The sequence below is a fragment of the Salvia splendens genome, chromosome 11, assembly GCF_004379255.2.
Source record: "Salvia splendens isolate huo1 chromosome 11, SspV2, whole genome shotgun sequence".
NCBI lineage: Eukaryota > Viridiplantae > Streptophyta > Magnoliopsida > Lamiales > Lamiaceae > Salvia > Salvia splendens.
This window is the reverse complement of record NC_056042.1, coordinates 28,995,928-29,012,550: the sequence shown is the minus strand read 5'-3', so window position 1 is coordinate 29,012,550 and position 16,623 is coordinate 28,995,928. Positions and strand designations below refer to the sequence as shown.

The following is a 16,623-nucleotide window of genomic DNA, read 5'->3' as shown; positions in this document are numbered from 1 at the left end:
TAGAATAATCAGCTTGGGAATTTAAATTTTTGAATAAAGCAATTAACTTTAAAATGATTTTTTATAAAAGTTAGAAATGAAATTGAATACTCACACAGTAAAATGAGGCAAAGTATATTATAAAATAAATAAATATGAGTATATAATATTGGTGTGTAAGTTTAGGACTCATAATTTGATTTTTAAATGATCACTCGAGTTTAAATAAATGTCCATCATATTACAACTATCTTGCAATAATACAAGTTGACTAGTTGTTACCAGTGTCGAACAACAAGAAGGTAACGATTATCTAATTCTTACAAAAAAAGTTTAATATTTTTTCAAAGATAATTGAGTTGAAAGTTGAAACTCATGCAAAGCAAAAGTAAATATACTCTACATTTAAACAATAATGAAAATACAAGCATTGTTCCTATCATCCTAGCTTTGGATATGAATATTGCCTAAGAGCATTCGTAATGGCGCGGACGATAGGCCGTCCGATGCCTCGGGCGCGTCATCGTCCGCCCACTGTGGGTGCGCGGACGATGCCCGATGCATCGTCCGCGGACGATACGCGGAGGATAGGGCATCGTCCGCCCATTGTGGGCGACGCGGATGATGCAACGCGTTTTCGTTTTTTTTTTCCGATTTTTTGTCTATTTAAACCTCGTTTGTCATTCTATTGATCATACGAACATTTCTTTCATCTCTCACATTCCATACGAATATTTCGATAATCTCTCGCAAATAAAAATGAACCACGACGACGACTGGAGTACCTCGGAGGGCGTTAGTCGGACCTTGACGCGAGCCTTATTCGATGCCGTCAATGACGCAATGGCGGATTGCTTAGCCGAAATGCAGCGCGAGGAGGAGGCGGCGGAGGAGCAGATCCCCAGGCCTATTCGACGTCGGACATTTGTCCGCCGCGAACACGCCGTAGCTCACGAACGTCTATTTGCAGACTATTTTGCCGAGCAACCACAGTTTTTGCCGACTGTTTTTCACCACCGGTTTAGAATGCATCGTTATCTTATTCTCAGCATTGTCCAGACGTTGGAGTCACTGATGAATACTTCCAGTATCAGGAAGATGGCCTAGGTAGACCCGGACTTACGCCGTTGCAGAAGTGCACGGTTGCACTCCGGCAGTTGGCCTACGGCACCACGACGGACATGTTTGACGAGTACCTTCACTTCGGGGAGACAATTGGCCGCGAGTGCCTGAAGAGATTTTGTAGGGGAGTTGTGGAGGCTTACAGTGACACATATTTGCGAAAGCCGAATGCTGTGGATTGCCAGGGCCTGATGAAGATGCACGAGACGGCACACGACTTTCCTGGGATGCTAGGGAGCATCGATTGTATGCACTGACTGGAAGTGGAAGAATTGTCCTAGGGCGTGGAGAGGCCAATTTACTAGTGGATACAATGGCAGCCAACCGACGATGATCCTCGAAGCCGTCGCAGACTATCGGCTCGGCTCTGGATCTGGCATGCTTACTTCGGTGTAGCGGGGTCGAACAACGACATCAACGTCCTCAACTCATCCACCCTCTTCACCGAGCAATGCAATGGCAACGGTCCGGCCATCGAGTTCACTGCCAACAGGCGCCAATATCACATGGGGTACTACTTGGCCGATGGCGTATACCCAAGGTGGCCTGCTTTTCTAAAGACGATCAGCTGCCCAATGGGTGAGAAGAGAGTTTTATTTGCTCAAAAGCAGGAGGCGGCACGGAAGGATGTGGAGCGGGCATTTGGTGTGCTCCAATCACGGTGGGCAATAGTGAAAGGGCCGGCGCGTCTCTGGTTCAAGGAAGTCATCGCCGATGTCATGTATGCGTGCATAATCTTGCACAACATGATAGTCGAACACGAAGGTGGAAGCGTCACCGATTGGGCCGATGATGAAGGTGGATCTAGCTCCAGCACGGCGATAGCGCCCCACGCTCGAGGATTATCGACGGGCTTCAATGAGGTTCTGTCTAGACAGGCCTCAATGCGCAACCAACAAGACAATGTTCAGCTCATGAACGACATGGTTGAAGAAGTTTGGGCTTGTAACCGCCGTCATTGAGAATGCGTATTTTTTTAACTCGCATTGTAATGTATTAATTTTAAATGAAATGAAGGTTTTTTTTTCCAATTTTTGTAGTTATTTAAATATTCAAATAAAGAAAATGCTTAGGGCGGCTTATAGGGCGCCCCGCTGCAGGTGGAAGGGTAGGAGGATAAAATGCTGACGTGACGGTGCATAGTGCGGGCTTTAGGGCTCCCCATTGCTAATGCTCTAAGAATGAAATTGTATTATGGTTCGAAATTAAACTCATGCAGTGGCGAAGTCAGGATTTTAATGCTGGGAGTCCAATTGTAAGGTATTTTCGATGTTGTCGTCTCCAAAAGCTACGAGAAAATGGATAATACGTGCGATTTTCATCTATCCATAACTTGTAAATCATAATAGTACAAACTTTTTGGCTCTTTTTTCTAATATTTTTTTGATTATAGATCACGATGAAATTCAATGGAAAAATAAATAGATTAAACAATATATTTTAAAAATATATTGTAGTATAAGATAACTTCAAAATTAAATTTAATGATATTATACTTTCTTTGTCCATAAAAAATAGTCTTATTTGCGGACGACACGGGTTTTAGCGACAAATTAGTAAAGTCAGAGACAGGGAGAGGAAAAGGAAAATTGAGTGAAGTATGAGAGAGGGAATAAAAAATATTCCCTCCGTCCGTGATTAAATGTTCTATATTTGACCGGCACGGGTTTTAAGAAATTGCTTGACTTTATGTACTAAAGTGGGTAGAAAAGTTAGTGGAATGTGGGGCCAACTTTTATATATTAATTTTATAATAAAATGTGAGTGAAATGAATTAGTGGAATGTAGGGGCCACTTACCAAATATAGTAAAAGTGAAATGAGACATTTATTGGCTGACGGACGAAAAAAGAAAAATGAGACATTTCATGGCGGACGGGGGAATAAGAAAGAAAAGGAGAAAAGTGAGTAAAGAACGAGAGAGTTTACATTTTGAAATAAGTTGTGGACATGGGCGGACCCAAGTGGGAGTGGGGAGGGGCTAAGAGCATCCCCATCCGTGCTTTCCCTGACGGATAGCGTCCGTGCCGACGGCGCGGCACACCCCTATCCGCCGTTGTGCTCTTGTCGACGGCACGGCGCTGCTCGATACATCGAGCACGTCCATGCTGCTGAGCAGGGCGACGTGGTAGCACTCCATTGGCCAACGGCATAGCCATTGGCATTTTCTATTTTTAAAAAAAATATCGAATTTTAATTTAAAAATCGTTTTTAAATTAAAAAAATATTTATCCACTTCCCAATAAATTTTATCCGTTTTCTCACCACTTTTAATTTATTTTTATTTATTTTTACCCAAAATTCACGTTTTCATCTATAAATACCCTCATTTCCACACACAAAAATTCCCACCACACTATACAATTCTCATCTAAATTCTCTCATCAATTCTCAATCTTTCACTCTTGCAAAAAAAATATCCGACTCCGGCGATCACCCCTCCGACTCCAGCGGTTGGAACCACGAATGGTTCGGCCCAACACCATTCCATAGTCTGGAAACAAAATTCTCACCCCTTCCTCAAACCCAAGGTTCTCAAATTCCGGGTGGCTACCGGCCTTACCCGGTGGACGAGCAAGATGCCCCCGATGGGACATACGGGTGGGCACCCGAACAAGGATCGGGAGGGAGCGGCGGCTCCCAAACTCCTCCTACTCATATTCCTCGTAGTACTCGTGTTCAGGGTCGTGGCGGTGACCTCACGTCCGCACCCGCGTCTCTCGCCAGTACAATGCCACCTGACCTGAGAGAACCATCGAGCGCAATGAGAGTATGGTGCGCAATGCCATTTTCAGAGCCAACGAAGAAATCCCAAAGTTCCAGGGGATTTACCTCCAGGAACAACATCGGCGGGGAGCGGCAAGAGCGAGCTCGGCATCATCAGTGCCGCCATGACGACCTACCAATCTTATTATTACAAACCATGTAAGTACCTCAACGCTTGGCAGGAGGTGCGTACGCATCCGAAGTATAGGGGAGGCTTATCATCCTCCTCCAGCTCTTCTAACAAATGGTAGAGGTCGTTATCCCTATGCTCGGATGAGGTGGCTAGTCAGCTTGCCGCAACTAATTGGGTAGCCCCGACGCCGGCCCGAGCAGTTCCCAACGTCGGCCGCAAGGAAGGAAACAAGCGGCCAACCGCCGTCGCGCCGCTCCCGCTCCTGCTCCCTTTGTGCCACCTCAACCGCCCACCAACTTGTTGTTGGCCCTTTTGGCTCAACTCACATGTCTCCCGAGCAACTTGATGCACATTGGACAATGATACGAGGTCTCTGAAAAACAATGGGGATAGAATATTCTTCCACGAAGGTATTTTTTATGCTTTAAGTATGTAGTTTTTAATTTGTAGGATTTTAATTATGTAATTTTTATTTTTAGGATTTAAGTATGCAATTTTTATTTTTTAGGATTTTAATTATGTAATTTTTTTTTTTTTAAATTTGTAATAGTAGTTCGAGTATTTTTAATGTATTTTTATATTGTAGAAATGTTTTTAGTAATTGAAGTATTTAAATTAAATAATGGAAAGGTGGGACCCTTGAGCATGTACTTGCGGAAGAGCATGAATGTGGGTGTTGTGCTATTGGGGAAGAGCAGGGAGTAAAAAATTAATAAATGTGGGTCCGGGCCCACATTCATGATCTTTGGCAAGAGCATGGATGGGGATGCTCTAAACCCCTCACTCATACTCCTTCCGTCCCACAAGAATATACACTCTTTCCTTTTTAGTCCGTCCCACAAGAATATGCACTTTCTAATTTTAGAAACAATTTTCCTCTATTGAGGTGGGACTCATTCTCTACTAATAATACTTTAACTACTTTTTCTCTCCACCTCTCTCTTACTTTACCAACTTTGTATTAAAACTCGTGCCGAACCCAAAGTGCATATTCTTTGGGGACGGAGGGAGTATTAATTTTGTAACATTTTTCTACTTATATTTTTTAATTTAATCAAATTTAGTGTAAATTATTATATAAAACCCCCTTCAATTAATCTAAATTACACAAAAATATAGCTCTTAAAATTAATATTTAAAAACCTCAGCCCCTATTAACAAATATTTCTGAGTTCACCACTATCCAAAAATGACAAAAATGAGATCATTTTTTCATGAAAGGAGGAGATATGATTTATTTAAGCATTTACTAATCTAAAAGTTTATTTCTTAGTATTATTAAATTCCATTCGAATAACTCCACGATGAAACTAAAACAAACATATAGGAAGCAAACAAAATGAGTTTTCTGAAACTAAAAACCACAATATATGCAAGAATTCGAACCGTGCTTGATCCAGATCTTGCCCGAACTATGTTTGAGGAAGAGCCGCCAAGTTTGGCCTTCAACAAGGAAATGCACGACATCCTGGTGAGGAGCGGAACTGACGTGGAGTTGCCAAAAGTCTTTCGGAATTTCAATGGTTCGCTTGATATTTGACTTAGTAAGCTTCAACGTCCATGTGGGATACTCATCGGCCTCAAGCGCACCCTTACCGTCGTCGTAGTCACTGTCTTCCACTGACTCCGATTCAACGTCGGATGGGGCATAGTCGTCCGACGAATCTATGTCTGGAGTGTATATCTGTTCGTCCTCTTCCTCCTCGGACAACGCTACAAAACCAATTATAACTTAATGTGCACATGAAAATTTATGACGGTTGTTACATGCTTACTAATAACGTCAATTAGATATTTTTTCAAATGCAACTCACAAATAAGATCGCTTCGCGGTGGGCATCCGGACCCCGACTTGTATCTTTTGACGTGGAAAATCCCCACATCGACGAGGGTGAAGCATAGTGTTTCACCATGGGAAATTTTATTCCCACGCCAGAATTCAGACCATCCAACGCAAAAGTAGCATCCACTCGCGATATTCAACACACGGACTGGCCATCGGGAGCCATTTGGCATTACAAGTCGACAATCAAACGGCAGCTCTTCCCCGTGTTCCGCAACCCATTGTGGAGGTAGACGCTGCATACAATACAAAATTTGCTTTAATTATAATAATTCGTTTCAAACCGCCAAGTGGCAAGTCATTTACCATTTCCTCTTTGTTGCGAGCTCCGGAGAACACTTTGATGAATGAAGGAAGCCTTTGGTAGGCGCCATACGAGTCGTCGTCTGCCATAGCTTGGTAAAACAACATTGGACGGCTGGTTTACATTGTGGTACCTTATTTATTGGGCCGAACTTATCTATCAATGAGAACCCTATTTACATTCAATGACATGATTTGTCAATGCCAAAGGCTGTCCGAAGTCAAATTGGTTGGTGTGGAATTTAATGAATGAATTGAAACCAAGCGTGTTTCCAAATGCAAACAGTATTGGTTAAGTAGGGTGGGAGTTGTGGTTAATGCAGATATGTACAAAACATAGGTAGTGTCGGCTGTGCCAATAACCAAACCAAAACAGTACATAACAAGGGGTGACACAATAGGGAAAAAACCGCAGTGTTATGTTACAAACACTAACTAAGCTAGAAACATGCTTATAGATAAAGTTAATACATGCAGCTGCCTACTAAGGACGGTCAAACCAAACTTGAAATTGTGGAGCAAATGCATCGACGAGTTTGAAGTGGCAACGAACCCCTATTACTATATTGTGTTGATGTTTGAAGCGAGCCCACCCATGCTTCAGCCATATCTTCCGCGAATTGTGTTGGAGTGTACATAGCCACGTTCCCCGTTCGGTTGATAGATACACGCCCGCGTGTAGTGCCCCGTTCGGAATATGGCGTTGCCAAAAGCCATATGGAATCTCAAATCGGCGATTGATGTTCGAAGAGGTGAGTGTAACTGCGAATGTAGGGAACCCGTCGATTTGTAGTGCCCTGCTATCGTCCGCGTAATCGTCATCAAATGTTGTTTCCGATTCAGTCCCCGATGGCACGTATTCCTCGAAGTTTCGATGTCCATTGCATGGCTACCTTCCCCCTCGTCGTCTTCAACAACTACAAAACAAATGCATGTGGGTTTTAAAACCAAATATTGTAAAATCCCCCCATGATGTGAATCAGTCTTACCGTGAACGTCTCCTTGCGGGGGACAGTGCGTTTCGCTATTGAACCGTTTAACGTTGAAAATTCCACTACCTACCAAAGTGAATGTGAGTGTATCTCCGTGTAGAACGCCGGTTTCTCGAACAAAATCTCTCCATCCGGATGCGAAGAAGAACCCATGGCCCAGCTTTAGCATTCGCACTCTATACCGTATACCATTCGGCCAAACAAGCCTGCAGTCGAATGGTAGCTCATGGCCGTACATCCCAACGAATTGGTCTGGTAGACGCTGCATGCAACAATTTCATACTTGCAATCAAAACTCGGCCAATCTCATGCATAAATCATCAACACATAAACCCACATACCATGTCGTCATGGAATCGCCCCGCGTGGAAAACCGTCATGAAAGCAGGGAGTCGTGGATAGTCCGGGTCGACGTCCGGGACGGCGTTAGAGCCATCAAGTGCCATTTTTTAAACAAAGACTATTGATATAATTTGACGAGAGTTTCTATAACTGGCTTACCGAATTAGTAGTGTGATATATTATGAAATCTACGGCATTTGCATTAACTTTAATGGGTGAGGAAGGAGGAGTTCATTTATGGAGTTTCAGTCGGTGATTGACCATGCAGAGTAACTGTTTGAGGCTATGTTTGAGCTACTACTATACATCAAATACAGAAGATAAGTTTCTGATCAAACAATGTAGTAAATAGTGACGAAAATTAAACATCCCTGCATGGGTGATTGACCAAAGACTGCCGATTACTTTATGGTAGGTGGGAGTTGAATTACAAAGAACAAACCAATTTAATGGGGTGCCTATATTCACTTCATACAGCTATGAGTCGATAGTTGTGTGGTTTGGTGGGAAAATTAATGTACAATATAATGCTATGCAATTTATCGTGGTGTTTAATTAAGGGAAGTACCTTCCCACAATTGAAATGACATTTATCTAACTTGAGTAAATAAGTCTATGAACCAACTCTAGGCGGTGCACATGCATGCATGTTTACTTAATTCTACATAAACGAACCTCCATTCCATTCCATAGATCGCACCAATTCTCTAACACACAAATCAGCCAATAAGCGCCATGAACCCACTTATCCCAAATCAAGCGACTTTCTTCTACAGGGGCAAGTGGACCGCATCTATGGATACGTTGTTGCTTTCTACTATGATCAAGGTTCGACCTAGCCGCTCATCAGCAGATGACTTTGTGACGGATGCGGTTCTCAACCATGCGTGTATGGTAATCAATAATTGCTTTACCACTGCAATAACTTGTGCTGACATTGTGAGTCGGTTGGAGCTCCTACGAGTTCGACTCCAGACTTTCAACGAAGTTGTTAGAACACCGGGAGTCCGATGGGACCTTGATGAGAAGCGCATCATTGCTGACAACGAAACTTGGAAGTTTATATTCCGGGTATGTCGTTCACTCATATGCATATATGCGTTGAATGCTAGGGGCTTTATAATATGATAAACGGTCTAATCCAACTCGTTTATATTAATTTTTTGCAGACAAACCCCCTTGCCGGCGCGTACTATTACCGCGACGAGGTGGAATACAGCCGCTTAACGACCATGTTTGGGCTGCGTGATGGGAAGAATGAACCGTCGACGGAAGTGATAGCCATATCCGACACTACGTCGGTAATCGTGATTACCGATTCCCCCGTACCAAATGCTCCAACTCGTGCGAAGCATGCGATTTCACCCCTTGATCCCGATGAAGTCAATTCGCCTTTTGTTCAGCCATCAACCATGGTTCGCCGGAAGCTGTTTGATGAGCAATTGACCAATACGGAACAAGGATCATCAAGCAACGCTGGAGGCTTTGGGAGACGAATGGATCCTCCTAAGTTGTTTCCACTGATGCCATTGTACTCATCGCCGAAAGGTTCCTCGTGCGCGTCTTGGAGTCCTGCAGCCCCAGGGCGCAAATCCACCCCATAAGTACCTAAGTCTTGCCCCCGACCGGTCTCGATCACTTTTGCCGATGTAGTAATATGTTGTTGTGTACGTGTAATTAGTAGCCTACACTTGAATGTAGGTTTAGCATGTTTTATCTATTTTGGGATGTACAAGATTGAGACTGGTCTAGTAGGTATTGTATTAAACTTCCGTAATTCCGTAATGAAAACCCAAGCTAGTTGGACAAAGTCACATAGCAACAATAAAAACGTGATAGCTCTAGAATTTGATATAATGGCGCAACACAAATGCAAAGTCAACTAAATAATGTTAAAGAGTATGATACATTACGAATCAATGTCTGGATACATAGCCACATGTTAGGTAACGGGTGAGATCAGCGGCGACGATCACATGTTTGTCCTATCATTCCACATTGTAGAAGCAAAGTCGTCCCGTTTCTTCATCCACGCCGGTGTTGGTGCGACCGAACTTATAGTGGGAACAACAGGATCATCGCTATCACTTCCATACCCATCTTCATAATGTTCTCCAACCAATGCATCATACGGATCCACCTCCATCTGCGTGCGGATGAAATTGTGGAGCAAGAAACAGGCAATGATCAATCCAGTTTGGACATCAATAGGATAGAAGCTTGGACTGCGGAGTATTCCCCAACGCATCTTCAGTACTGCAAATGAGCGCTCAATAACATTCCGAGCTTTAGAGTGCTTCAAGTTGAACAATTCCTCGGGCGATTGAGGTGCCTGAGCGCCATTACCCCACTCCTTCAAATGGTACCGGACGCCTTTGTACGGTGTGATGAATCCCTCACTGTTGGCGTATGCATTGTCGCAGAGGTAATAGCAATCTACCGATGAGAACAAATGTCAAAAGGTGATTAAGCAGCCAACCAACTATACAACAATGAAAAAGAGTTTGACCTTTAGGTATTTTAAGCCCGAGGGGCCGGCTAATGGCATCGCGTAATATTCGGGAATCACCAGCTGAACCTTCCCATCCTGGCAGCACGTAAACGAACCGAAGGTAGCGATCACACACTGCAAGTGTATTTGTTGATATTTGCCCCTTCCTGTTACGATAACGTGGTGCGTCAGCTATGGGCACGCGCACGTGTATGTATGTTCCATCTAAAGCTCCTAGACAACCCTACAATGTCAACAGTTGGAATAGCATTAGTATACCGTATAATACACCCAACAGCGAGATTACACATACCTTAAAACACTTCCATCGTGAGTCCGTGCAGTCATCCCCAACCGGTTCCGGTTTAACCAAAAAAATGTCATGCAAAGTAAGCACCCCACGTAGCACAACATGAGTGTACTTAGAAACTGTTTCAGAAGAACGCATGAAATCGTGTCCTACAACCCGTGTCTTTTTGTGGTGGGACAAAATGGACAAAAACATAGCAACTTGTTCCTCAACGGTGACAAATTTTTGGTCGAATAATCCTACCCGGTCCCGTAGAATGCGACACAATCTACCGAAAGTGTTTCTATCCATACGCAAATTGTCCACGCAGGAACGATCAGAAACCCGGACAAGCCTATCCACCTGCTTTACATGTGCGGGAATGGCTTCAATCATAGCCTCGGTAATTAATCCCCCCACCCTCCGTTTCCTTTTTTGTGATTTGGATCTGGCCAAATTGATAAACATGGTGATTAGAAGCATGTTCATCCGATGATTTCTCAGTATTTCCTCAAGTAAGATCAATAGCTCTGTTGGTTCTGTTCTTGCAATCTACACGAACAATATGCACAAGATTCCTCAGATTGAAATACACACCACAACACCATGACATTGGACATAATAATCACTGCTGAAGCATCACATAAACATTAACATTGAATCATAAATCAATTGCATAAACCTATTTGACTTGGCCTCAAATTCATGAAAGTTTATGCAACAAAAAACATACAATAACCCCTATCACAAACAAATCTGCAAAACATAATAGGCTGTATTTGTGAAGGCCGATCTGTCTACGCAGAACTCCATTCTCGTTTAAGAACAAAACAAATTCCATTCAGTTTATGCAACAAAATTAATACAATAACACCCAAAATTATTTAACAGCACACGTTCGGCAGTTTATGCTCACATTGAGAAGGCCATGGGAATGAACACATTCAACTCAATCTCATCATTAACCGAATTGGCTGGAGTAATTTCAATCTCGGCTGGGTACACATTTTTCGGGATCGGATTTTTTAAGAACTTACCTTCTGAACAACGTCTTGGTCGGCCATGGCTCTTCGTCGTCCGATGTAGCCCGAACCCTCACTTGCAACCTGCAAATACACGCAGGCGCGGTGAGAAATTCGAATAGTAGTTCAACCATCTCAATTCGGGAACCAACATATGAAAAACAGGCTTACCGTGAACTCTTCACTTACAGCCTCTCACCGATTTCGGCGACCTCTGGAAATTGTTGCTCAAATGTGGAAGAGGTAGATGGAGATGGAGTAAATGAAGGGGTATTGGAGTCAATTGATGCAAAATTTGAAATCTTACTTTGTTGATTGCGTACAATCGCACGTCGAAGCACCGATGGAGTTATCGGTTTTTTGGAGATCCATAACTCAATCCGAGCCGGGTCGTTAGATTGAAGATGCGGGTCAGAGTGATTGCTATCATGCCAACCAAACATGGAATAGAGGGTGGATACAAATGACTATCTATGGCTATCAAGGAAACCAAACGAGCCCGAAGGTTAAGCGGCAAAATATGCAACTCTCTCAGTCAAGCATATGTAATTGTTATAGTACTTAATTATGTATATACCTTCCTCCCAGTAAATTTGTGGGAGTTGAAAATTATTTTTCGTTTTATTGCACCGGACATGCTGCTAGAAAGTTGAATATAATGTGGCTGGACACTAGAATTAAATTCATACCAATTAAATTGCAACTCCTACAAACACAAATACATAGTAAGTTCTAATTTGACTCTAAAATGGGTTTTGATCTATGGAAAAATCAATCTTAATACAAAAACACAGAACCAATCATACGAAGGTCATATTTAGGTCATTGTTAATTTATTTTTAGATTGTTATAGTAAGAATGGTCTAAAATGATCATAACATGACAGCAAACCTGAAATTTATAATATGACCTAAAACTTCTTAATAACGACCCTCCGTATTTTCATATAATTGTTAACCATTAGATTATCAAATCTCATGGTTAGGATTTGGTCTGGATTTTGTATTGAGATCAATTTTTGTATTCGATCATTTTTCCGGGTAACATACAACATTTGAGAATAATAAAAAAAACTATAGATTGGTAAACACAGAACTTACATGCTTTTAGAGCTTATTACAGTTGACCAGTTTTGTTCTATTATGGTATATTATTACACATTATTTATTTTTAATTGTTTTGTGTGTTTATTGAGTTTTGGTAACAAATAGACTTTAAAAATAAGAAGTAATGCATAAAGAACCGTGTGGGAACTGACCTACATTGAGCTGTCATGCGGTTGAGCAACATGACGCCCAACGGTTTGCTGAGGCAATGCCGAGAGACCCGAGACTCATCTATGCTCTAATTCGAGCATATATCTGTCTTTTTTAACTACACTTAATATGTTATCATAACTTAGCTCTAATTTGAGCATATGTCAATAAATTAAAGTTAGTAAGATCAAATCTCTAGAATTTTTCTTTTTACCTTATTTTATCCATCTAATTAGTTTTTTCTCCTCTAATTCTATAATATTTACTTTGTTTTAACTTTTATAAAATCAAATAAAAAATACTGTTCTTCCAGATGAAGCTTGCTTAAAGTATTCAGTTTGTAAATGGATATAATGTTATAGTATAATAGTATTAAAAAGAAATTCAGTTTTTTTTGTTATTTTAATCGATCCAAACTAAACCGAAAATCGACATTTGCCAAAAGTTTAAACCGGACTTGGCCGAACCCAAAAAACCAAACCAAATACTAAGTTATGATTTGGTTCAGATCGAATATTCGCTTATTTTGCTCATCCATACGTCATGATTTTAAAAAATATAAAGAAAAGTGAGTAGAAAAAATTAGTATACTTTGGATCGTGCTTTTATATATTCAAAATAAGTGAAATGAGAGCACATAATTTAAGGTTCATCTATAATAAATAGTAAAAGTGAAATAAAATATAAGAGAAGTTCTAAAATAAAAATTTAAAGCATTGAATATGGAATAAAGAGAGTATTAAATATGATTTATTTTAATAAATGAATACAATATTACAATTGCATCAAAACTCTAACACAATCTTTTTTAAAAAGCGTGAAGAAGAATTTCTGAATTTTTGAAAATATATTTAAAACATTTTATTTTGTTATCCAATGCATGTCTACACGATATTTTCTCGTTCACGAAATAATAGTATATTATTTCGGTATGTCTATAATTTAATGTCCCATTTATTTTTTTTCTCGGTTTCACATTGATATTTTTAGCCGGTTATTTTTAATTTTTTTAATTGTGCAAATTGAAGGAAAGACTACCAATGTTGGTCAATTTTTCGTCAATCCCGTAATTTGTCAAAATAATCGATTATATTATAATTTTGGTAATTTTTCAGTTATCATATAATTTCATATGTAAGGGAAATTATTTACTATGATATAACATACATAAAGTACTATATGGACAAAACATTAGCTACTGAAACAACGTCGTTTGACATATGACTTTAATTTTCTCACATGTATGTTTTCATAAATAAATCCAGACAAATAACACAGGAAATTTTTCATGATTGAACAATTGTAAAAGGTGTAAAAGTCATGGTATAATTTAGTGATTATTAGTATGACAATTTAAATCTAATTTAGTGATTATTTTTTTAAAATTTAATGATTATTATGACAATTTAAATCTAATTCAAGGGTGCGATTTGCAAAAGACTAATTTTTCAAAGGGTGAGTAGTCCAAGCCAAACTAACCAGATATACATATACCCCCTCGCTTCGCGATTAATTCATTCATGCATCGCACTCTGCAGTGTACTCGCTTGATCTGGATCTTGTGAATTTTCAGGTAACGTAACTTTTGATCTGGAGTTTTTCTCGGTTGATCCGCTCGAAACTTGCTCCGATTTCTGTTTCCTTTTCGCTGCACTCTAATCCCGCGGTATCTGCGCACCATTTTTTCTATAAATCTGAACTTTCACGTATCCGTACGTTCTACGAATTTGAAACATAGATAGTTGCATCGCGTCGGATCTGGATCTTCTTCTAGATCCTGTGATTGTGTAGCTAGCGTGCTGTGTGTATTTATCAATTTTTCCCTGAAATCCACTTGATTTTGGTACTTCTGCGAATTTGAAGGCTCAATTGTGATTTTGTAGGTGTTGTTGGGGCTTTTCTCTTGTTGTTTCACGTTTATATTGATTAGTGTCCGGTGGTGAAATTGAGAAAACAAGATGGTGAGTTTTCTATGACATTTTTCTGTTTCTTTTGATCTGCTTTATTTGTGTTCCTGACGTTTATCTATACGGTGCAGGTTGTACTAGCGGCTTCCATCATAAGTAAATCGGGCAAAGGTAGGCCCCTAACTTTTTTTTTCCATGTATTACTTCTCCTGATTTTGAATATGTAAGTTGGATATGTGAGGATGCTATCTTTGGTCAGTGCTTTTAGTTGTTATAGCTATTTTTCCATGCCCGTGCTGAATGTAAGAAAAATCTCTTTGGCATTGTAATGATCTCAGTCTGTCCTAAAAGCCCTCTGCTAGAACATTACATTCGAGAATGATTAGGCGAACATGAATATGATTATGCATGCATGCTAATTAATATGTCTGTTTGCAGAATCGATTGACAGGGACATCGATATTTATTAAGTACTTTGTTTTCTTGGTTTGGACTGCACATACTTCATCTATTATTTTATCGTACTGGCCTTCTTGTGGTCTTTCCTAGTTATTTTTACATCTGTCGTGTAATTTGGTTCTGTCCATTTTGTTTCATACCTATATGCATTTTCCATGCATTGTCTTTTCTTATCATACATTTGTTTATAAAGTTTTCTTTATGGTCCTTGTGCCTTCTGTTGAACTTTCATGACACGCCTTTTTTAATGTTTATATGTTCACGTTTGATTTTTAGTTATGCTGCTCAGCTTTTTTAGCAATTCACGTTTGATTATGTTCATTCCTTTTATTAGAACAATGGGCATATGTTACAATGTGATTTTGTATCTTTTACAGCACTTGTCTCGAGACAGTTTGTGGACATGTCTCGTATACGAATTGAGGGGTATCTTGCAGCTTTCCCCAAATTGGTGGGAACAGGGAAACAACATACTTATGTTGAGACTGAGAATGTCCGCTATGTTTATCAGCCAATAGAGACCCTCTATCTACTTCTTGTTACAAATAAGCAGAGTAACATTCTTGAGGATTTGGAGACACTGAGACTACTTTCTAAACTTGTAACCCTTCTTTAATTGGCTTGGATTTATTGATCTTAGATTCTGAGTTTGCTGTATGTTCATATTCTGTATCCCACTTGGTCTTCCATATATGTCTTAATTTTGTAGGTGTAGTCTTCAATCTTCATCACTTGAAGTCATTATCATATATAATATCAATTATTTTTAGAAAATTTTGACCTTCTTGGTATTATTGTAAACTGTACCATTGTTTAACAATCTCAGGTGCCTGAATACTCTTATTCCTTAGACGAGGAAGGCATTGGCAAGACAGCTTTTGAGATTCTTTTTGCATTTGATGAAGTTATCTCACTGGGACACAAGGAAAATGTCACAGTTGCACAAGTCAAGCAGTATTGTGAAATGGAAAGTCATGAAGAGAAACTACACAAGTTGGTCCTCCAAAGTAAAATCAACGAAACCAAGGATATCATGAAAAAAAAGGCTAGTGGATTGACAAAAGCAAGGTAAATGCTCATTGTTGCTCAATTTCTGTTTGTCATTTTTCATATACCATGGATCAATTAATTAATTACATGTTCTATATAGATTGAGAAGAATAGAGGTGACAAGGGAGGATTTATGTCATTGCAATCAAGTATTGGAAGAATAGACAGTGTCTTTGGCAGTGACACTAGCATATCTAGCAGCAATGGTGGTTTTGGAGGTGGTTCTAGCTTTGGATTAAGCATCGATGGGGATCGAAGGGGACTCTTCTCTAAGCAGAAAGGTTTGCCCTCTAAAAAAAGTTGCAGCTACTTGATAATCTGTATTGGAAGTACTGACCTGTATCATCAGGATGCTCTAACAAGTTTTATGAAGATGATATAGCTTTGAATAAAGCTAAAAGGAATAATTTATCGAGACAAATTAGCGAAAGATTCAGCATACTTTAAAATGCATTTTCTGAGTTCACCTTCTTGGTTAGTGTTATTTTTGTTCAACGTGTCACTATTGATACAAGTTGGTCATTAGTTTTTATATTGAGTTAAAAATACTACTCCCTCCGTCCCAAGGTAAGCAAAGCACTTCTTTTCGGCACGGGATTTAAGGAATTGATATTTAAAGATAGAGAGAATAAAATATGAGAAGAGAAGGTAGAGAAGTAAAGAGAGAATA

The 16,623-nt window shown here is 40.0% G+C and overlaps 3 protein-coding genes across 3 annotated transcripts; 1 reads left to right on the top strand and 2 right to left on the bottom strand.

Moving 5' to 3' along the window:
• Nucleotides 1–5,353: 5,353 nt before the first annotated feature.
• Nucleotides 5,354–6,235, bottom strand: LOC121754744. The gene is made up of 3 exons (XM_042150055.1): nt 6,149–6,235; nt 5,814–6,078; nt 5,354–5,712 (listed from the first exon to the last, which is right to left on the bottom strand). Exons 1-3 carry the CDS (start codon nt 6,233–6,235, stop codon nt 5,354–5,356), a joined length of 711 nt encoding a protein of 236 aa, XP_042005989.1.
• A 3,216-nt stretch (nt 6,236–9,451) lies between these two features.
• On the bottom strand, nt 9,452–11,560 carry LOC121754743. Its single transcript, XM_042150054.1, has 5 exons — nt 11,453–11,560; nt 11,297–11,365; nt 10,284–10,811; nt 9,989–10,214; nt 9,452–9,915 (listed from the first exon to the last, which is right to left on the bottom strand). Exons 2-5 carry the CDS (start codon nt 11,321–11,323, stop codon nt 9,452–9,454), a joined length of 1,245 nt encoding a protein of 414 aa, XP_042005988.1. The 5' UTR covers nt 11,324–11,365; nt 11,453–11,560.
• A 2,423-nt stretch (nt 11,561–13,983) lies between these two features.
• LOC121755345 (coatomer subunit delta-1-like) lies at nt 13,984–16,193 on the top strand. The gene is made up of 6 exons (XM_042150666.1): nt 13,984–14,110; nt 14,421–14,498; nt 14,576–14,615; nt 15,281–15,504; nt 15,730–15,971; nt 16,054–16,193. The coding sequence occupies exons 2-6, from the start codon at nt 14,496–14,498 to the stop codon at nt 16,115–16,117; spliced, it is 573 nt and encodes a 190-aa protein (XP_042006600.1). The 5' UTR covers nt 13,984–14,110; nt 14,421–14,495; the 3' UTR covers nt 16,118–16,193.
• The last annotated feature ends 430 nt before the right edge of the window (nt 16,194–16,623 follow it).

Bases quoted from the DNA above. Each gene is read 5' to 3' on its own strand.
- LOC121754744 (XM_042150055.1), bottom strand. From the start codon at position 6,235: ATGGCAGACGACGACTCGTATGGCGCCTACCAAAGGCTTCCTTCATTC. The intron at 6,079-6,148 runs GTAAATGACTTG...TATTGTATGCAG, and splicing joins CTCGCAACAAAGAGGAAATG to CGTCTACCTCCACAATGGGT. The intron at 5,713-5,813 runs GTGAGTTGCATT...TTGGTTTTGTAG, and splicing joins ACCGCGAAGCGATCTTATTT to CGTTGTCCGAGGAGGAAGAG.
- LOC121754743 (XM_042150054.1), bottom strand. From the start codon at position 11,323: ATGGCCGACCAAGACGTTGTTCAGAAG. The intron at 10,812-11,296 runs GTAAGTTCTTAA...TTGTTCGTGTAG, and splicing joins ACCAAGACGTTGTTCAGAAG to ATTGCAAGAACAGAACCAAC. The intron at 10,215-10,283 runs GTATGTGTAATC...TTGACATTGTAG, and splicing joins CACGATGGAAGTGTTTTAAG to GGTTGTCTAGGAGCTTTAGA.
- LOC121755345 (XM_042150666.1), top strand. The intron at 14,616-15,280 runs GTAGGCCCCTAA...TATCTTTTACAG, and splicing joins CATAAGTAAATCGGGCAAAG to CACTTGTCTCGAGACAGTTT. The intron at 15,505-15,729 runs GTAACCCTTCTT...TAACAATCTCAG, and splicing joins TGAGACTACTTTCTAAACTT to GTGCCTGAATACTCTTATTC.